Source organism: Leucopleurus acutus (assembly GCF_964270905.1).
Source record: "Leucopleurus acutus genome assembly, chromosome: 10".
Taxonomy (NCBI): Eukaryota; Metazoa; Chordata; class Mammalia; order Artiodactyla; family Delphinidae; genus Leucopleurus; species Leucopleurus acutus.
In genome coordinates, this window is record NC_139153.1 from 6478932 (window position 1) to 6501657 (window position 22726).

The window sequence follows — 22726 nt, forward strand, 5'->3', positions numbered from 1 at the left end:
GGGAGCTTCGCAGCCGCGGAGGAGTGCACAGCAACGGGTGCGGAGGGCAAAGCGGGGAGATTCCCGCACAGAGGATCGGTGCCGACCGGCACTCACCAGCCCGAGAGGCTTGTCTGCTCACCCGCCGGGGCGGGCAGGGCTGCGAGCTGAGGCTCTGAGGCTCGGGTTTCGGTTTCCGACGGAGCGCAGGGAGAGGACTGAGGTTGGCGGCGTGAACACAGCCTGAAGGGGTTAGTGCACCACAGCTAGCCGGGAGGGAGTCCGGGGAAAAGTCCGCACCTGCCGAAGAGGCAAGAGACTTTTTCTTCCCTCTTTGTTTCCTGGTGCGTGAGGAGAGGGGTTTAAGAACGCTGCTTAAAGGAACTCCAGAGACGGGCGCGAGCCGCGGCTAAAAGCGCGGACCCCAGAGACGGGCGCGAGCCGCGGCTAAAAGCGCGGACCCCAGAGACGGGCGCAAGCCGCGGCTGGAGGCGCGGACCCCAGAGGCGGGCGGGAGACCCCAGAGGCGGGCGGGAGACGTTGGGGCTGCTGCTGCCGCCACCAAGGGGCCTGTGTGCGTGCGCAGGTCGCTCTCCACGCCCCTCTTCCGCGGAGCCTGTGCAGCCCGCCACTGCCGGGTTCCCGGGATCCGGGGACGACTTCCCCGGGAGAGCGCACGGCGGGCCTCGGGCTGGTGCAGGGTCACACCGGACTTTGCCGCCGCAGGCCCGCCCCGCATTCCGTGCCCCTCCCTCCCCGCCGGCCTCAGTACGCCAGAACCCCCGAATCAGCGGCTCCTTTAACCCCGTCCTGTCTGAGCAAAAAACAGACGCCCTCCAGCGACCTACACGCAGAGGCAGGGCCAAATCCAAAGCTGAGCCCCTGTGAGCTGTGCGAACAAAGAAGAGAAAGGGAAATCTCTCCCAGCAGCCTCAGAAGCAGCGGATTAAAGCTCCACAATCAACTTGATGTACCCTGCATCTGTGGAATACATGAATAGACAGCCAATCATCCCAAATTAAGGAGGTGGACTTTGGGAGCAAGATCTATGATTTTCTTCCCTATTCCTCTTTTTGTGAATGTGTATGTGTATGCTTCTGTGTGAGATCGTGTCTGTATAGTCTTGCTTCCACCATTTGTCCTAGGGTTCTATCCGTCCATGGTTTTTTCTTAAAATTTTTTTCTTAATAATCAATTTTAAGAACGTTATTATACTTTACCTTCGTCCTTTCTTTCTTTCTTTCTTTCTTTCCTTCCTTCCTTCCCTCCTTTAGACAACGAATCATCCCAAATTGAGGAGGTGGTCTCTGACAGCAAGATTTATGATTTTTCCCCCTTTACCTCTTTTAGTGAGGGTGTATGTGTACGCTTCTGTGTAAGATTTTGTCTGTATAGCTTTGCTTCCAACATTTGTCCTAAGGTTCTATCCGTCCCTTTTTTTTTTTTCTAAATAAGAATTTTGTAATTCAATAACTTTATTATACTTTATTTTATTTTTACTGTATCTTCTTTCTTTCTGTTTTTCCTTCTTTCCCTCCTTCCTTCCTTCCTCCCTCCCTCCCTCCTTTCGTTCCTTCTTGCCTTCTTTCCTTCTTTGCTTCTTTCTTTCTTTCTTCCTTCCTTCCTTCCTTCCTTCCCTCCTTTCCTTCTTTCTTTCCTCATACTTCTACTAATTCCCTCTACTTTTTCTCCCTTTTATTCTGAGCCGTGTGGATGAAAGGCTCTTGGTGCTCCAGCCAGGAGTCAGGGCTCTGCCTCTGAGGTAGGAGAACCAACTTCAGGACACTGGTCCACAAGAGACCTCCCAGCTCCACATAATATCAAACGGCGAACATCTCCCAGAGACCTCCATCTTAACACCAGCACCCAGCTTCACTCAACGACCAGCCAGCCACAGTGCTGGACAACCTGTGCCAAACAACTAGCAAAACAGGAACACAACCCCACCCATTAGCAGAGAGGCTGCCTAAAATCATAATAAGGCCACAGACACCCCAAAACACACCACCAGACGTGAACCTGCCCACTAGAGAGACAAGATCCAGCCTCATCCACCACAACACAGGCACTAGTCCCCTCCACCAGGAAGCCTACACAACCCACTGAACCAACCTTAGCCACTGGAGACAGACATCAAAAACAGGAGGAACTACGAACCTGCAGCCTGCAAAAAGGAGACCCCAAACACAGTAAGATAAGCAAAATGAGAAAACAGAAAAACACACAGCAGATAAAGGAGCAAGATAAAAATGCACCAGACCTAACAAATGAAGAGGAAATAGGCAGTCTACCTGAAAAAGAATTCAGAATAATGATAGTAAGGTTGATCCGAAATCTTGGAGATAGAATGGACAATAGAATGGACAAAATGCAAGAATCAGTTAACAAGGACCTAGAAGAACTAAAGATGAAACAAGCAACGATGAACAACACAATAAATGAAATTAAAAATACTCTAGATGGGATCAATAGCAGAATAACTGAGGCAGAAGAACGGATAAGTGACCTGGAAGATAAAATAGTGGAAATAACTACTGCAGACCAGAATAAAGAAAAAAGAATGAAAAGAACTGAGGACAGTCTCAGAGACCTCTGGGACAACATTAAACGCACCAACATTCGAATTATAGGGGTTCCAGAAGAAGAAGAGAAAAAGAAAGGGACTGAGAAAATATTTGAAGAGATTATAGTTGAAAACTTCCCTAATATGGGAAAGGAAATAGTTAATCAAGTCCAGGAAGCACAGAGAGTCCCATACAGGATAAATCCAAGGAGAAACATGCCAAGACACATGTTAATCAAACTGTCAAAAATTAAACACAAAGAAAGCATATTAAAAGCAGCAAGGGAAAAACAACAAATAACACACAAGGGAATCCCCATAAGGTTAACAGCTGATCTCTCAGCAGAAACCCTACAAGCCAGAAGGGACTGGCAGGACATACTGAAAGTGATGAAGGAGAAAAACCTGCAGCCAAGACTACTCTATCCAGCAAGGATCTCATTCAGATTTGATGGAGAAATTAAAACCTTTACAGACAAGCAAAAGCTGAGAGAGTTCAGCACCACCAAACCAGTTTTACAACAAATGCTAAAGGATCTTCTCTAGGCAAGAAACACAAGAGAAGGAAAAGACCTACAATAACGAACCCAAAACAATTTAGAAAATGGGAATAGGAACATACATATCGATAATTACCTTAAATGTAAATGGACTAAATGCTCCCACCAAAAGACACAGATTAGCTGAATGGATACAAAAACAAGACCCTTATATATGCTGTCTACAAGAGACCCACTTCAGACCTAGAGACACATACAGACTGAAAGTAAGGGGATGGAAAAAGATATTCCATGCAAACGGAAACCAAAAGAAAGCTGGAGTAGCAATTCTCATATCAGACAAAATAGACTTTAAAATAAGGACTATTAAAAGAGACAAAGAAGGACACTACATAATGATCAAGGGATCGATCCAAGAAGAAGATATAACAATTGTAAATATTTATGCACCCAACATAGGAGCACCTCAATACATAAGGCAAATACTAACAGCCATAAAAGGGGAAATCGACAGTAACACATTCATAGTAGGGGACTTAAACACCCCACTTTCACCCATGGACAGATCATCCAAAATGAAAATAAATAAGGAAACACAAGCTTTAAATGATACATTAAACAAGATGGACTTAATTGATATTTATAGGACATTCCATCCAAAAACAACAGAATACACATTTTTCTCAAGTGCTCATGGAACATTCTCCAGGATAGATCATATCTTGGGTCACAAATCGAGCCTTGGTAAATTTAAGAAAATTGAAATTGTATCAAGTATCTTTTCTGACCACAACGCCATGAGACTAGATATCAATTACAGGAAAAGATCTGTAAAAAATACAAACACATGGAGGCTAAACAATACACTACTTAATAATGAAGTGATCACTGAAGAAATCAAAGAGGAAATCAAAAAATACCTAGAAACAAATGACAATGGAGACACAACGACCCAAAACCTGTGGGATGCAGCAAAAGCAGTTATAAGAGGGAAGTTTATAGCAATACAAGCCCACCTTAAGAAGCAGGAAACATCTAGAATAAACAACCTAACCTTGCACCTCAAGCAATTAGAGAAAGAAGAACAAAAAAACCCCAAAGCTAGCAGAAGGAAAGAAATCATAAAAATCAGATCAGAAATAAATGAAAAAGAAATGAAGGAAACAATAGCAAAGATCAATAAAACTAAAAGCTGGTTCTTTGAGAAGATAAACAAAATAGATAAACCACTAGCCAGACTCATCAAGAAAAAAAGGGAGAAGACTCAAATCAATAGAATTAGAAATGAAAAAGGAGAGGTAACAACTGACACTGCAGAAATAAAACTGATCATGAGAGATTACTACAAGCAACTCTATGCCAATAAAATGGACAATCTGGAAGAAATGGACAAATTCTTAGAAATGCACAACCTGCCAAGACTGAATCAGGAAGAAATAGAAAATATGAACAGACCAATCACAAGCACTGAAATTTAAACTGTGATTAAAAATCTTCCAACAAAGAAAAGCCCAGGACCAGATGGCTTCACAGGCGAATTCTATCAAACATTTAGAGAAGAGCTAACACCTATCCTTCTCAAACTCTTCCAAAATATAGCAGAGGGAGGAACACTCCCAAACTCCTTCTACGAGGCCACCATCACCTTGATACCAAAACCAGGCAAGGATGTCACAAAGAAAGAAAACTACAGACCAATATCACTGATGAACATAGATGCAAAAATCCTCAACAAAATACTAGCAAACAGAATCCAACAGCACATTAAAAGGATCATACACCATGATCAAGTGGGGTTTATTCCAGGAATGCAAGGATTCTTCAATATACGCAAATCTATCAATGCGATAAACCATATTAACAAACTGATCATCTCAATAGATGCAGAGAAAGCTTTTGACAAAATTCAACACCCATTTATGATAAAAACCCTGCAGAAAGTAGGCATAGAGGGAACTTTCCTCAACATAATAAAGGCCATATACAACAAGCCCACAGCAAACATCATCCTCAATGGTGAAAAACTGAAAGCATTTCCACTAAGATCAGGAACAAGACAAAGGTGCCCACTCTCACCACTCTTATTCAACATAGTTTTGGAAGTTTTAGCCACAGCAATCAGAGAAGAGAAGGAAATAAAAGGAATCCAAATCGGAAAAGAAGAAGTAAAGCTCTCACTGTTTGCAGATGACATGATCCTATACATAGAGAATCCTAAAGATGCTACCAGAAAACTACTAGAGCTAATCAATGAATTTGGTAAAGTGGCAGGATACAAAATTAATGCACAGAAATCTCTGGCATTCCTATATACTAATGATGAAAAATCTGAAAGTGAAATCAAGAAAACACTCCCATTTACCACTGCAACAAAAAGAATAAAATATCTAGGAATAAACCTACCTAAGGAGACAAAAGACCTGTATGCAGAAAATTATAAGACACTGATGAAAGAAATTAAAGATGATACAAATAGATGGAGACATATACCATGTTCTTGGATTGGAAGAATCAACATTGTGAAAATGACTCTACTACCCAAAGCAATCTATAGATTCAATGCAATCCCTATCAAACTACCACTGGCATTTTTCACAGAACTAGAACAAAAAATTTCGCAATTTGTATGGAAACACAAAAGACCCCGAATAGCCAAAGCAATCTTGAGAACAAAAAAAGGAACTGGAGGAATCAGGCTCCCTGACTTCAGACTACACTACAAAGCTACAGTTATCAAGACGGTATGGTACTGGCACAAAAACAGAAAGATAGATCAATGGAACAGGATAGAAAGCCCAGAGATAAACCCATGCACATATGGACACCTTATCTTTGATAAAGGTGGCAGGAATGTACAGTGGAGAAAGGACAGCCTCTTCAATAAGTGGTGCTGGGAAAACTGGACAGCTACATGTAAAAGTATGAGATTAGATCACTCCCTAACACCATACACAAAAATAAGCTCAAAATGGATTAAAGACCTAAATGTAAGGCCAGAAACTATCAAACTCTCAGAGGAAAACATAGGCAGAACACTCTATGACATAAATCACAGCAAGATTCTTTCTGACCCACCTCCTAGAGTAATGGAAATAAAAACAAAAATAAACAAATGGGACCTAATGAAACTTCAAAGCTTTTGCACAGCAAAGGAAACCATAAACAAGACCAAAAGACAACCCTCAGAATGGGAGAAAATATTTGCAAATGAAGCAACCGACAAAGGATTAATCTCCAAAATTTACAAGCAGCTCATGCAGCTCAATAACAAAAAAACAAACAACCCAATCCAAAAATGGGCAGAAGACCTAAACAGACATTTCTCCAAAGAAGATATACAGACTGCCAACAAACACATGAAAGAATGCTCAACATCATTAATCATTAGAGAAATGCAAATCAAAACTACAATGAGATATCATCTCACACCAGTCAGAATGGCCATCATCAAAAAATCTAGAAACAATAAATGCTGGAGAGGGTGTGGAGAAAAGGGAACCCTCTTGCACTGCTGGTGGGAATGTGAATTGGTTCAGCCACTATGGAGAACAGTATGGAGGTTCCTTAAAAAACTACAAATAGAACTACCATATGACCCAGCAATCCCACTACTGGGCATATACCCTGAGAAAACCGAAATTCAAAAAGAGTCATGTACCAAAATGTTCATTGCAGCTCTATTTACAATAGCCCGGAGATGGAAACAACCTAAGTGCCCATCATCGGATGAATGGATAAAGAAGATGTGGCACATATATACAATGGAATATTACTCAGCCATAAAAAGAAACGAAATTGAGCTATTTGTAATGAGGTGGATAGACCTAGAGTCTGTCATACACAGTGAAGTAAGTCAGAAAGAAAAAGACAAATACCGTATGCTAACACATATATATGGAATTTAAGAAAAAAAAATGTCATGAAGAACCTAGGGGTAAGGCAGGAATAAAGACGCAGACCTCCTAGAGAACGGACTTGAGGTTATGGGGAGGGGGAGGGGTGAGCTGTGACGGGGCGAGAGAGAGTCATGGACATATACACACTAACAAACGTAGTAAGGTAGATAGCTAGTGGGAAGCGGCCGCATGGCACAGGGATATTGGCTCGGTGCTTTGTGACAGCCTGGAGGGGTGGGATAGGGAGGGTGGGAGGGAGGGAGACGCAAGAGGGAAGAGATATGGGAACATATGTATATGTATAACTGATTCACTTTGTTATAAAGCAGAAACTAACACACCATTGTAAAGCAATTATACCCCAATAAAGATGTTAAAAAAAAAAAGTAGCCTAATAAATATTCATTGATGTACCTAATAGGCTGCGATACATAGCTGCTGAAAAATGAATCAGATAGTCCTAAGCCTCTAGCACTTGTCTCTGTGCCATGGGAGGTACAAGAGAATCATGAGAAGCTGGCCCTGCTCACTGGAAGCTTCCGTAGTGCCCCACGTGGCCCACCTACGATGAAGGTTAAGAATGCTCATTCCTTGCAAAAAACAGTGTTCTTTATTTTATATTTTGAGCAAAAAATACTCACATGTCAAAAGCACTGAACTCCAATGTTAAGCGAGCTGGCAGGCCAGCAGAATCACCTGGACAGAAGCATTATCAAATAGTCAATTACTAGTCAGTAATAGTGGCATTTATAACAAAAACGTTTGTGAGTAATTTTGCTCTTTTGGTTGAGCCCAAAGTGCCCCATCTAATACCTGGTCATCCAAACTAAACAGGGACATAGCAGAAGATGACAGATGTCATGAATTCAAAGAATTTGCCAAAAATACAAAACAAGACTCATCGGGAAAAATATTTCCAATCCCATCCCCCAGCAATACTAAGTAATCGGTATTAATTCTTTGGATTAATAAATTAGGTTCTCCCTTTCTTTTCCCCATAGGAGAAAAGGAGTGAAAGTGAACTTGGGTCAAAAGCCAGGAAGTAAAATAGAAACCAGTGAATAGTATTAATTATAAAAGTCAAGGACATCCCTTCCTAAGGGAAAGCTGACCCTATACTGGGCAGAGAAGGTAACAGAAGAGGGCAGAAGATGGAGTTCCCCATCACCTACCATTGTAGTAATAACCCTTAATGTCCTTGGGAGCTTCATCCAACCGATACTCATTCAGCTTCTTCTGGGTCAACTCATGCCAGAATCCAACATCCAAGGCACTGCTGAAGGGGGCAAACTGCAATTTGGAGAGTCCGGGATCCCCCATAACTGCCGCCATTATTTACTGCCTGCTGAAACCAAAACAGAACACAGCAACAATGCACAAAACATGGTGAGAAACGACATTTGTAATCATGCGCTTAATCAAAACAAACAAACAGAAAGTAACGAGAGGTAGATGGCGTGCCTGAAGACACAACTTTGGAAATCAACCTGAGGAATCTGGCTATGTTGCCAAGTTTAGTCTCCTTACGACACAACTGAACTTCCTGGCCTTCACTTTGGTGCATCTCCCTTTCTCATTAAAGTCGGTCTGACTGATGCACTAGTGTTATTCCTTCTTCGACACGGTCATAGTCTCAAAAGTTTCTGCCAACCCGTGTTGTCCTAGGGAACTTTACAAGCACAAAACCTGAAGTCCAGCCAGTTGGCATCACAGCCATGCAAACTGTCTGGATTCTGAGTGAGGCAGTGCTTGAACACCCCAGCCGAGGAGGATGAAGAAGTTTCCCCCACCCTAACCACAGTACCAGAATTTCTTCGAAACTCATGTTTTGTCTTTCAAATGCAGAAAACTTGCATTTTACTCTACCATATATATTTTAATATTTCATTCTCCCCCTCAAATCATCAAATAAATTTGACTGTCCTGGCAATCAGGCATGTGTACACTGTAACTCCCCACATGGCCTGCACACTCTCAGGGGTACACAGACCCCAGGGGGAGAAGCACAACACTACAGGAGCTTCGCAGTTCCAAAAGCACAAGTTGATGAGGTCACTTTCCATCCTGTCCAACTGCCGCAAGACAGATGAATATTTCTGCAGTAGAATGTATGAACAGTCACAACAGACGGATAAATCCAAAAAAAAAAAAAAAATAGACAGTTCACATCTACTCAGAGAGGTTTTGTTTGAGTTTTGTGCCAAGGTTATTAAACCCCTTTCAGTTTTCTAAACTTGTTAGATATTGGAATTAGAGACAAGGAGCTTTGGTCCAATGGTGACGACATGGTAAAATGCTAAGTGAGCACTACATAAACACACTAAAAACCAAGAAAGAGGAGTCAAGTGTGGGTCAGAGCAGGGCGAAAGGCTCTGCGAAGTGGCTGGGCACATGGCTGTCCTTAAACCCTCTGCTGCCTCAGTATGGATTTGTGGCATCACGCACCAGACAATGCCCGACTGAGTGTTTTCAAACTCTCACCACCTTGAGGGATTATTAAAAAATGAAGATGCGGGACTTCCCTGGTGGCGCAGTGGTTAAGAATCCGCCTGCCAACACAGGGGATATGGGTTCAAGCCCTGGTCTGGGAAGATCCCACATACCACGGAGCAACTAAGCCCATGTGCCGCAACTACTGAGCCTGCACTCTAGGGCCGCGAGCCACAACTACTGAGCCCGTGAGCCACAACTACTGAGCCCATGAGCCACAACTACTGAAGCCCATGTGCCTAGAACCCGTGTTCCGCAACAAGAGAAGCCACCGCAATGAGAAGGCCATGCACCGCAACGAAGAGTAGCCCCCGCTCGCTGCAACTAGAGAAAGCCCATGTGCAACAATGAAGACCCAACACAGCCAAAAATAAATAAAATAAATTAATTTTAAAAAAAATGATGTCTGGGCTCCACCTGCTGGGGGGCAGGGGAGAAAGGACGGTGAGGGTGGCCGGGACTAGGGCCCCAGGGTGATTCTGATTCAAGTTTGACGCTGTCTTCAAGCCTTCAGGCCACTGTCACTCTTACTTTTGGAGTCTCCACCTCTAAATCATTTCAAACATATTTAAATGAACCCTCGTCCCATATTAAATAATTTCTGGCTTTTGTTCGAAAGGATCTTTATAATTTTGCACTCTCAAAATGTTCATCTTTTTGGGTCACTCCTGGGTTCGTAGGCCCCAGAAAAGTTTGTGACTCCTACGTACTGTGGCTTCAGAGCCCAGTGGAGAAACAGACCCTCATGCAGATGGCCCAGGGCCCACACTTTGAGAAACGCCAGTCTAGAACACCCTAACAACCTCCTGCTTGGTTTAGCGGGCCTCCATTGCTGCTTTCTCCTCTCCTCCTCCACAACACAGCTAGCATTTTCCTTCTACTGTTGGTTTTTGAAAGTTCCCATGCTCAGCCCTCTCCTTAATCTATAAACTTTCCCCAAAGCAAAATTATTCATTTTCCACATCCATTTCCATCTATATGCCAATGAATCTCAGGACTGTATTTCTAGTGCTAACCTCCAACCATATATTTAAGTGTCTTCCAAAGCCAGGATGTGAATTTCTCAGATATCTCGAGTTTGACAAATCCAAAACTGAACGACCTTTCACTAAAATTCGGCCCATGTTCCTACATGTCCTAGCTTACTAGATAGTACCACCATACAGCCACGAAGAACCCTCAAAGTCATCTTCAATTTTTCTCTCTCTCACATCCAATAAATCACTAAATGCTAGAGGCTCAACTGTAAACAGTCCTCTGGCACTGAGATGAAGGTGGCAGCTATTGAGTATTGGCCAGGAGCAGGCACTGCAGCAGGGGTGTGCGCCTGAATTTTCTCCTCCCCGAAGCCCTAAGAGGAGACAGCTCCAATTTCACAGAAGAAGAAACTGAGGTTCAGAGAGATAAGAATCAACAGAGCAGCAGGCAGTGGTACAAAGGGATCTCATCTGAAATCCTCCGTGGGACGGGTCATCAGGCCCCTACACACTTCAATCATTCACAACTTAGGCTTAAAAGTCAACAGTAACTCATCATCATTTTGATGACCTGCTAAGGTCACCAAGATGGAATTTTACCAGTGCCAGTGACAAAAGAGAAAATTCTATTCCATTTTTCTATTCAGCAGCTAGGAAAAAGTGACTCAGGAGTACCACAGAAAAGAATGGACGGGCATGCCAAGAAAGAAATTTGCATAAGAGGCATATCCTTCACTTTCTGACATGTTTGGTCTTTGAGAAATTCCAAACAGAACCCAAGAGCCTATTTCACAAGAGGATGTGGTTGGTGTCCAGCTGCTAAAGTGTTGTCTGACTGGTTAAGGCAACGGAAAGTTCTTAAGCAACAGCAGCAACAAGTGATTAGGAATCTGCTGGAAACATCTAAATAGGATACTCAATATAAAGGTATCACTTAGGAACCTATACACCTATGTCACATTGCCATCTTCCTTAAATTAGAAGGGAAGACTTAAGAAGTAATGATCAGAAAGGAATTCTGGTGGAAGAGGAAGTGAGTCTCAGGTGCAAAGTCATCCATGTGTAACTAACCTAGATCCAAACATTACCTGTGTCCTGAAAAGTAAGGCTTTCACATATAACCCTGAACAGTGCAGATGAAACCTGAGGCCTCTGCTTAGCTTAGAAAACTAAAAGATTATTTCTATCACACTTCAACGTTGTATTCAGGATGTGAAACCCAAGTGTTAACACAAGACGGGACTGTGTCACTTCTCATGAAAGAGGAAAGGCTCTGAGGATTTGAAATTGTAATGAACAAGAACCGCAGCAGTAGAAGAAACCCAGCAGTAACCAAAATATCCAGTTAGGATTTAACTGAAATAGTAGGTGGATGTAAAGCAATACAAACCTTCTGGGGCTGCGTCTACCCCCCAAACTTATAAATTCCAGGCTTTTATGGAAATAAAACTAAGTCACGCTCGGCAACTTAAACAAGCAAGAGCTCAAAAAAAAAAAAAAAAACCCGCCACTGTATGTTACTTATCAGAAGTTCCTGTCGAAATGGACCCAACCCTTGTGTTAGTGCTGTTCTTTACCATCAAATCCCTACAGGAAATGTGTAACAGTGGTTGCCTCCCAGGAAAGAAGCTCTGGGGTCAGGAGACCGGGGTGTGGAGAACCTTATTTTCACTGTATAACCCTTTTGCCTTTTGAATTTTATACTGTCGATGTGAAATAATAATACAGAAATAAGTAAAATAATGAGAAAAAAAAAAAGCCCTAACCCAATGGCAAGAAGAGAGGGAATGACAGATGTAAGATGACCAGCTCAACCACTTTGGTTTCAAGAAATAACACCTGGGAAACCCTGAGGCAAGAACCTTGTCTTATTCATCTGTGTTCAGCACTTAGCACAGTGCCTAGAATAGATTAGTTCAGTAAATGTTGACAAGAAATAGCTTTCTTCTCCCAAAAAGGGCGAAAGAATGGATGCTACAGTGAGACAAGATTTCAGCAGAGTTTGAAAACTACTAATGGCCTGTCCAAATAGGAAGTAGACTGACCAAAGAGATGATGAATCTTCCATCAGTGGACGTGTTCAAGCACATATTAGGCAATCATTTGCCACGTAACACTGCAGAGAGGATTACGGTATCAGGCAGTCATATGAGAACAGTGGTTGGCAAGCTTTTTCTGAAAAGGGCCAACTAGTAAATATTTTAGGCACTGTAGGCCAAAACAGTTTGTCATATTTTCTTCTTTCTTTCACTCTTAAAAAAAGTAAAAAAGACATTCTTAGCTCATGGACTGCACAAAAAAAGGCCTTGGGCAGGGCCATATTTGCCGACCTTGGACTAGAAGATCCTTGAAGCTGCTGTTTTTTTGATTCTTGGAAGGTGTCAATAATGTATTTTGTTTCTAGGGAGACTGACCTCTCTGGCAGAATCTTTTCAGAGGGCAGTAGAGATCTGCAAGGGCTGCTGAGGGTGAAGCAGATTGTAAGACCAGATTCCGAGGCCACGTCTGCCATCTATGACACATATCCGTCTGGATGGACCGGCGAATGTGGTCTCCACAGAACTCTCACACAGATGTGAGCATCACTAAGCCAAGACGAAGCTCATTTGGCATTTCCCGGAGCTCATCACGTGCGAAAGCGCGCAGCCGCAGCACTCCACCTCCGAGGCAGGCGCATGACCGCACCCCTGGCGGTTTCCTTCACACTTTCTCCTGGGCCCCTGCTACTGCCTCCCAACTTCTCTAGTGCCGCCCTGGGGGACCTGCCCCTCCTCACCTCTGACCTGATACACAGAAACATCGAGCTGCTTTGTGCTCCGCTAACTCACCTGCTGTCTTGCCTCTGCAACCCCGTCTGAAAGGCGCCCCCGTGACTGCCTGGCGCTCTCCAAATCCCAGCACAGAGGTGACCTGCTCTAGAAAGCCTTCCCAGAGCTGCCACTCACTCTTTACTCCTGTCCTGCGCCTCCCGTCAATCACAGTTAACCACCTCCACACCCCGGCCACCTGGACAGTGAGTATCGTTCAACTCTGCGTACCTGCCTGCCTCCATCAACCGGACTGTAAATCCCATAAACACAGACCCTGGTTCACATTCCTCTCGACATATCCTAGTCCCTTTCAGAGTGGCTCTGAAATGTTACTAAGATGAATTCTGGAAACTTTTTATGGGTACCTTCCCCAAGAGAAACAAGAGAAAGAAAGAACACAGGCTTCTGTGATTGGGAGGACAAACTCCAGGCTTATTACCATGTAAGATGGAGATTGGAGTAAAAACGTCATGAAGAACATATGGAGATACGCCATGTGACAGCAAGGGTCTCTAAACCTATGACTTTTTCAGGATTAAGATCTTAGATGACAGGAAATATGCACAGACAAATCAATTTTTAAAATTAGTTTTTATTGGAGTATGGTTGCTTTACAATGTTGTGTTAGCCTCCACTGCACAACCAAATGAATCAGCCATACACATACAGATATTCCTACCCTTTTGGACTTCCCTCCCATTTAGGTAGAGTTCCCAGTGCTATACAGTATGTTCCCATCAGTTGTCTATTTTATACATAGTATCAATAATGTATATATGTCAATCCCAGTCTCCCAATTCCTCCCTCCCCACCCCTTTCCCCCTTGGTATCCATACATTTCTTCTCTACATCTACGTCTCTATTTCTGCTTTGCAAATAAGATCATCTATATCATTTTTCTGGATTCCGCACAGATGTGTTATTATACGATATTTGCTTTTCTCTTTCTGACTTACTTCACTCTGTATGACACTCTCTAGGTTCATCCACGTCTCTGCAAATGACCCAATTGGATTCCTTTTTATGGCTGAGTAATATTCCATTGTATTATGTACCACATCTTTATCCATTCATCTGTCGATGGACATTTACGTTGCTTCCACAACCTGGCTATTGTAAACAAAGCTGTTACGAACATTGGAGTGCACGTGGTTTTTTGAATTATGGTTTTCTCTGAGTATATGCCCAGTAGTGGTATTGTTGGGTCGTATGGTAGTTCTATTTTTAGCTTTTCAAGGAACCTCCATACAGTTTTCCATAGTGGCTGTATCAATTTACATTCACACCAACATTGTATGAGGCTTCCCTTTTCTCCACACCCTCTCCAGCATTTTTTGTTTGTAGACTTTTTGGTGATGGCCATTCTGACCAGTGTGAGGTGATACCTCATTGTAGTTTTGACTTGCATTTCTCTATTAGTGATGTTGAGCATCTTTTCATGTGTTTGTTGGCCATCTGTATGTCTTCTTTGGAGAAATGTCTATTTAGGACTTCTGCCCATTTTTTGATTGGGTTGTTTTTTTTGATATTGAGCTGTATGAGCTGCTTGTATATTTTGGAGATTAATCCTTTGTCAGTTGCTTCATTTGCAAATATTTTCTCCCATTCTGAGGATTGTCTTTTCATCTTGTTTATGGCTTCCTTTGCTGTGCAAAAGCTTTGAAGTTTCATTAGGTCCCGTTCGTTTATTTTTGTTTTAATTTTCATTACTCTAGGAGGTGAGTCAAAAAAGATGTTGCTGTGATTTACGCCAAAGAGTGTTCTGCCTATGTTTTCCTCTAAGAGTTTTACAGTGTCTGGTCTTAACAATTAAGTCTTTAATCCATTTTTAGTTTATTTTTGTGTATGGTGCTAGGGAGTGTTCTAATTTCATTCTTTTACATGTAGCTGTCCAGTTTTCCCAGCACCACTTATTAAAGAGGCTGTCTTTTCTCCATTGTATATTTTTGCCTCCTCTGTCATAGATTAGGTGACCATAGGTGCGTGGGTTTACCTCTGGGCTTTCTATCCTGTTCCATTGATCTATATTTCTGTTTTTGTGCCAGTACCATACTGTCTTGATTACTGTAGCTTTGTAGTATAAAGTCAGGGACTCTGATTCCTCCAGCTCCGTTTTTCTTTCTCAAGATTGCTTTGGCTATTTGGGGTCTTTTGTGTTTCCATACAAATTGTAAATTTTTTTGTTCTAGTTCCATACAAATCAATTTAAATGAAACTTTACTTAACCAAATATAAAAGTAGTAAAGAAGGGAATTCCCTGGCAGTCCAGTGGTTAAGGCTCCATGCTTCCACTGCAGGGGGCACAGGTTCAATCCCTGGTTGGGAACTAAGATCCTGCATGCCTTGCAGTGCGGCCAAAACTAAAACTCAAAATAAATAAAAGTAGTAAAGAATAAGTCTCCCTGAAAGGTTTCCCATGGTTATGTAAGTTAAAAGCTACACTCACAGTCTCAAAGTATCTCTTCACACACACACACACACACACACACACACACACACACAATTATTAACTACAAAAAAGAAAAAGTGACTCTAAAGTGACAAAATGTGGCAGACACCATCTTAATGAAAGGGGATCAAAATTAACACTAGCAGTGATGGGACCAACAGACACTGTGTGCTATCCAATAGACGGCAATGAAAAGAACACGGCATCTATGGTATTCGACTGAAAACAGTGGACCTGGGTCTGGTCAGGAGGAAACACAAGATAAACCCAAACTGAAAAACATTCTACAAAATGACTGGGACTGGCTTATAAACTTCAAAAGTGTCAAGGTCTTAAAAGTCAGGGGAAGACTAAGGAACTGTCCCTGATATTAGAAAGACTTGACAGCTGGGGGCAATTCGTGATCCTGCTTTGACTCTCTGCTATGAAAGATGTTACCAGGACAAAATTGGAATGCAGTCCCCGGGAGAAGGGTATATGGAAGGTCTTTGACTTATTCTTGTAAGGTTTCTGTAAGTTTGAAAATGTAATAAAATAAAATGTGAAGATGCGCCTGCACAGACACAGCTTATTCTATATTCAACAGGCAAAACCAATCAATGTGATAGAAGTTAGAAGAGTAATGACAGGGTGGCGTGGGGCTATTGACTGGGAAGGGGCATGAGGAAGCCTCCAGGGGAGCTGGAAATATTCTATATACCTCAAGCTGGGCAGTGGTTACAAACCATGTGCATATATAAAAATCCATGAGCTACATATTTATGATGAGGGTACTTTACTATATGTATGCTATACCTGAACAAAAACCCCCAGAAGATCCCATATTCAAGCTATACCAATCCCACAAAGAACCTTCCTTTCTCATTCAACAGTTAACAGATGACCTATTTAAATCTGGCTTTGTGGAAAAGCAATTCATTGCTCTAAATAAGGAGTGGAAATGAAATATCATTTCCATAAGTTTTCTGGCATTTTGTTATTAAAGATGCTGAAGATGAAAGTATTTTGGTTTTGCTGCTTATAAAATTAATTGGAGCATAAGTGCTTCCTAAAGTGAGTCTGCCCAACCGTATTCCCTCTGCGGGCACCTATAGGATTGGACACAGCAAATATCAAGCCAGTATAGGACTTTAGGAAAGGAAGTAAAATTGGTAGAAAATAAGCAACAATCATAGAGATTAAAAAACAAACAAACCTGCCTTTAGGGACACTAGACCCCTGGTGGGGAGAAGAGGGAAACAGACCAGCCCGGCTATCCAAAACATCTCTCACTATAATTCTTCCCGTGTGCATTCTTGGGGTTTTGTTTGCTTGCTTTGGGAGGGCAGAGGAGCTTCGAACCGTTCAGAGAAAAGATGCTAAAAGCTAAGGTAGCTGGGAGCCTGGTCTTCAGTCAGATAAACCCACCTTTGAGTTCCGACTCCACCTCTCCCTGGCTAAGCAGCCTTGGGCAGGTAACTTCATCCCCTGTGCCTCCATTTCCTCTTCTGTAAGATGAGGATAATCATACCGAACCCACGAGGTTGTTGGGAGGGCTAAAGGAGAAAGTGTGTGACACACCTGTCCCGGTGCCTGGCTTAGTCAACAGTCAGCACACGGGAGCTGCTCTTAGTCTCTGTCACCTCGCCCTCCCTCACCCCCTCATCAGCCGACAGTGCCTGAGAACGTGGTCGCCCTTCCCCACGCTCATCGCGAAAACTTCCTCTGCCTCAAGCAGGCCTCATAGAAGTCTTCCCTCCCTCACAGGAGCCCTGCAGACACAGCAGAGGTTTAATTAAAACCTGCAGGATGACCTCCTGCTATAGGTCATCCAGGGGAAGTCCAGAGGAGCAAGTGCTAAGGCGTCAGGAGCACTCTGTGTTCAACTTCTCTGAGGCTGCATGGGGCCATTCACTTAGCAGAAGGGCCAGAATAACCACGATTTGGCCCTCAAGTACCATCTTTGGGCCAAAATGGAGCACGCAGAGCAGACTTCTGTTCTCATTTTCCCAGCTGCGGGGCTGCGAGCTCTGGCAGTCATTAAAATAAGCACCAAACCACATGACCAAGTCCCACTGACAAACAGAATATGTTCTTAGCTGCTGATGGGTAAAAAGGCGGTGGACATCGCCAGGAGTGGGGAGAGGGCTCCTCTGGCATGCAGAGCCAATGCCCGTTTTGTAGGGCAATGATGTTTTTGCAACTTCAGGAGTTTTGGAAATAATTTGCAAGGCTGCTAAAGAAGAAGGTTTAAAAAGCCTTCCCTTCCAAAAGGAGGGGGGAAAGGTTCCAAACGTAGAAGAAAAAGTATGCTTTACCAGAAGATGAAAACCCAGGACTCCTACAGGGGAACCAGCTGGGTACAGAAGCCTCAATTCTTTTTAAAAACTTCATTAGAGTCAAGATGCCCCTGAGCCAAACTGATGCCTCTGCAAGACACCAAGTCACCCAAAATGGCTTTTGTGGGGACTGTGCTATTAGGTGGTAACAACTGATATGAGCAGGCAGGATAACTGCTCTTATGGACTGGTTGTCTCCCTCACCCCTGTGGGCCACCTCTGCCCCAACAGGATCCACGTTATTTGCTTCTTCAGGAGGTCAACCAGGGAACTGGCAATCGCCTCCACAGGCTCAAACTGTAACCTTCATTCTCAATAGTTACTTCTGGGAGTTGTTCTTCTTTTGTTTTATTTTGTTTTCCCTCTGCTATAATAACTTCAACCTTCACATACAATCTGCTGTCTCGTTCAGGCTCAGTTTTTGAGCATGGATACCCTGGATACCAGTATTGTGGGCTGTGGCAAGCCTATGAGAGAGTGAGAGTAAAAGCTGAGAAAAACATGGGCAAGAGGAGAGAGGAGATCATACAAGGAAGATGGAGAACACTGTGCCCACTTCTGAGTCCTCTGTGTTACGTTTACCAACCAACAGTGTCACCTTGGTCCCTTCTGTACACGAGGGACAGCCACCTGGATTCACCTGAATCGCTAAGGAGCCCTTAGGTCAACCCACAACTAAAATCCATGATGGTTTCCTAAAAGCTGGCTGAAGTATGAAGGCTTGCTTCTGAGTAACAGTCTTTATGGTTTTCATTTCTGGTGATCTTTAAGGAGTCCTGGAAAATGAGAGGTGCTAAAAAACTGGGCCAAGCAAACACTTGATTTCAGATTTTCAAAATATTTGATTTCCAAAGATGAGAACATAGATGGATGCTACAACCCACTGGACAGAGAATCTGTTCCCAGGAAAGCTGTCATATAGTCCATTCTGGTTCACATCGCATCTTTGTACAATAAGAAAATTACACACCTTCCTCAAGACATTTTACCTCCTCTTCTGAGAAAATTGTTGTTTAATATATTGATTAAGTTAGCTCAAGATATCTTTACCTTTGCCTGCCAGAAAATTGTCAGTACAAAACACACCCATGACGCCTATGAGCTAAATGGAACCCTCTTGGGAAGAGATATGGGAACATATGTATATGTATAACTGATTCACTTTGTTATAAAGCAGAAACTAACACACCACTGTAAAGCAACTATACTCCAATAAAAAAGAAAAGAAAAAAAAAGATCTGGCCTCTTAGATCTGGCCTCTTGTGCAGTGTACCACCTGCACAACTGTATGCAGCAACCCAGAGTATTCACAAAAGACCACTATGGTTTCTCCAAGAACAAGTCACAACAGAGTTACTGCATTTCTGCCTTGATTATGGAAGAACCATAGACAAAGGAGACAAACTATGTGGACCTCAGCAAGGTCTCTGACAAGTCTTCTTCAGATAGCCTAGTAGACAAGATGAAGATGTAGAATTGGACACTGACATAATTAGAAGGATTTAAAACTGGTAAAAATAATCTTATTCAAACGGTGTTGCTTAAGTAATGAACTGATGTTAATAAGAAAGGAGCTAACAGGGATGTCCTTGGCTCAGTCTCGGGGCCTATAGCCAATTTATTTTTATTTTACTTATCTACGTGAATGAATATTCATCAATATTTACCAAGTATTTTATGCGTGCTGAACCTTGTTACAGCAAGGAAGCTGACACATAAACAAATACATTCAGTAAGATATTCTTATAACCACATATAACCAGTGACTTGGATAACGATACAGGTTTGCTTATCAATTCTACATATGACATGAAGCAAGAAGGAACAGGCACTATAACAGATAACATAATTCAGAATAAAAGATTCTGACCACCTGGAATGACAGGTCTATTTACCAAGATTAAAATTTTCACAGAGGGAAATCTAGGGTCTTAAATCTCAGTCCAAAAAAACAACTGGACAACAATGTAGTCTGATACGCTGGAGTTGGTATGGTAGACAGAAGGGTGTAGCTTCATGAGCCAGAGAGACCTGGGTTCAAAGCCCACCTCTACTACTTCAAGCCACACAACCTTGGGCAAGTCATTTTCCTTCTCTGAGCCTGTTTCCTCATCTGTAAGATGGGACACCACCTGTGGTGCAGAATTATTGACAGGATTCAACTAGAAAATGCATGTATCTGGCACACAGGAGGCACTCAAAAGGAAAAGTAATACCATCAACAAAGCATATGCCAAAAACACTGGGGTTTCCATTTCGTTATTACTTCAGTAAACATTTATATGACCTACTAGTCCCTATGCTGTATCTCAGGACTCAATGGCAAAAAGCCATGATCCCCGCCTTTAAGGAGCTAATGGTTTTGAGGGTAAGACAGACCAGGAATGACAACAGAGCAAAGCTGCGGGTAACACGAGCACAGTTAAGTGTGGTGAAAGCGTTTCAGCAGGGCGCTGTGGGAGGAGGAGGAAACCCTCGAGCCCAGATTTCGAAAAGAACTGGCAGTGGATTCTCAACAGGGACACCACTTGACATGTTGGGTGGGACAATCCTTTTTCATTTGCTGCTAGCCCCACACATTGCAGAATGTCTAGCACCCCTGGTACCCTCTTAAATGCAGTAATGCCCCGTGGTCATGTCACAAAATACAACAGCTCCACACACTTCCAAATGTCCTTTGGATGGTTGGGAGAGGGGAGTGGTCGGCAGCACCAGCCCAAGCCAGTCCCACTGGATGAGGAAGCCTACAGTGGGGAGTAGGGACACTCCAGGCAAAAGGAGGAAGCTGCCTCAGTTCCACATCTCCAATTCTAGAAACACCCCCATGGCCTCTGCACAAGCTTAGAATGTTCTTGTCCATCCACATGCCCAGCGTCTACTTAATGCCTCTTCTCCCATCAAATCTGAGCTCAACCATCAGTAGAGGGAAGCCTTCCCTGACTCCCTCGTCTCCTGCTTAGGTCAGTTCTCCTGTATCCTACCCACAAAGAGCACCATTACCTCCTGCTTCACATCACATGTGCAGTTATTTTATATATACTGATGAATGTCAGTCTTCCCTACTAGGAGAAAAGCTCTTTGAGAAAGGAAGTGTGTCAGTTTCTTATTGTCCTCCATCCGTCATTGTTTTCCCGGCACCTGACTCATTCCTAGCACCTCACAGGTGCCCAAAATATACCTGCTGGTGACTGAGTCTATGAACAAAGGAAATAGCATGATATGTTTCAGAAAACACAAAGAGTTCTGTACGGCGAGAAGAAAAGGTTCGTGTGGCAGAGTAGCTGGAAACCACACCAGAAAAGCAGGTGAATGCCAAATCATGAAAGGTCTTCCATGAAAAGCTACTGATTTGTATTTTAGCAAAGGTCTGTATTTTAGAAAGGGCACTCCAGCACCAGTTAGGGCCAGACTGCTGAGGCAGGGCAACCAGCTCAGAGGCTGGGCAGGAATATAGGCAGGAAGTGAGAAGGGCCTAAGGCAGTGGGAGAGGAAATGGAAGTGAAAACATGTCAGGAGATATCAAGGGAGGAAACCTGTAGAACTCTGATGACTGCCCAGGCTGGGAAGGAGGAAGGGAGGCATGGGATGAGAGGAAAAAGTCCAAGATGACTCCCAGGGTTCATAATGTTTACTCACTGGAATGAATAAATGCAGAAAGTGAATGAGGGAGCGTCAAGAATGGAGAGAGAATCACAGGTTTCGAGAGAAGATGATGAGCTTAGTTTCGGACTCGCTGAGTTTTAGGGCTGGCATTCAGGAGAGATCTGGACTCAAGGTCCAGAGCAGTGGTCACTGGCACAGAAATGAGAGCTCACACTGTGGTTGAGAAGAGCAATGAGTAGAAGGCAGGGCCTTGAAGAAAACTAGCATTTAAAGGACAAAAGGAGGAAAAGAGTCCACAATGGAAACTGAGGGGAAACGGCCAGAGAGAGAGTTCAAAGCAGGAGTGGATTTCATAAGTGAAGGAGTATCGGCAATGTCAGACGTGCTGAGAACGCAAAAAATAAGGAAGGAAAAGAGTTCAGGGGTTCTGGCAACACCAAGGCCTGATGACTTTGAGGACAGCAGTTTTGGGGGAGGGGTGATGCAGAAGTAGAATTTCAGTGAATGATGACTTCAGGAAGTAGAGGTGGCACCTTGTCCAAGAAAAGTGGGTGGGAAAAAGAGGCGTGACAGGGTACAGCAGAGGTTAATGGGAGGGTGTTTTGATTTTTTTGAAAATTAGAGTAAACAGGATATTTAAATTAGAGGGATAAGTTAAACAGGAAAGAAATGGGACAAATGATGGAACCAGGTCCTGAGGAAAAGGAGGAGACAGGATCTCAGCATACGCAAAGGAAGTAACCTTAGAATAAACACCATTTTTTCACAGAATTAGAATAAAAGGCAAAGCAATAGGGTCAGCTGGAGAAAAGTTTGTAACGACTGAAGGTGAGGAGGCTTGACTGATGGCTGCAACTTAGTGAAGTCAAAGGCAAGGTAGGAAGCCGGGAGAGGAATGAAGACGTGAGAGACAAGGAGGGACGTGTGGGCAGTGCTGAGAGCCCGGCTGGCTCTCAGATAGTGTGACAGTGTCAAGAGCGTGAGGCGTCTACAATGAAGCCCAGAAGAGTCACACGGGGCCTTGGGTTATGGAAAGAAGAGTACAGTCCTGCTCTGCATGGCCAGACTCCTGGAGAGAAGAGGACCTGCTTTCTATGCCACACACTCACAAAGAGACCGACACACAGGAACAAGTTCAAAG

The 22726-nt window shown here is 43.2% G+C and overlaps 1 protein-coding gene across 2 annotated transcripts in view; it reads right to left on the reverse strand.

Annotated features, from left to right (window-relative positions):
- ATG7 (autophagy related 7) overlaps positions 1-8270 on the reverse strand; it is a gene marked incomplete at its 5' end in the record, with an annotated part of 227864 nt that extends 219594 nt beyond the window's left edge. The window contains 2 exons of one of the 2 annotated variants that reach the window (XM_082848856.1): positions 7580-7634; positions 8111-8270. In XM_082848856.1, the coding sequence (XP_082704982.1) occupies positions 7580-7634; positions 8111-8270 (215 nt within the window). The remainder of the gene's footprint in view (positions 1-7579; positions 7635-8110) is intronic. The other variant, XM_082848857.1, reaches the window with a different exon arrangement.
- Positions 8271-22726: the final 14456 nt, after the last annotated feature.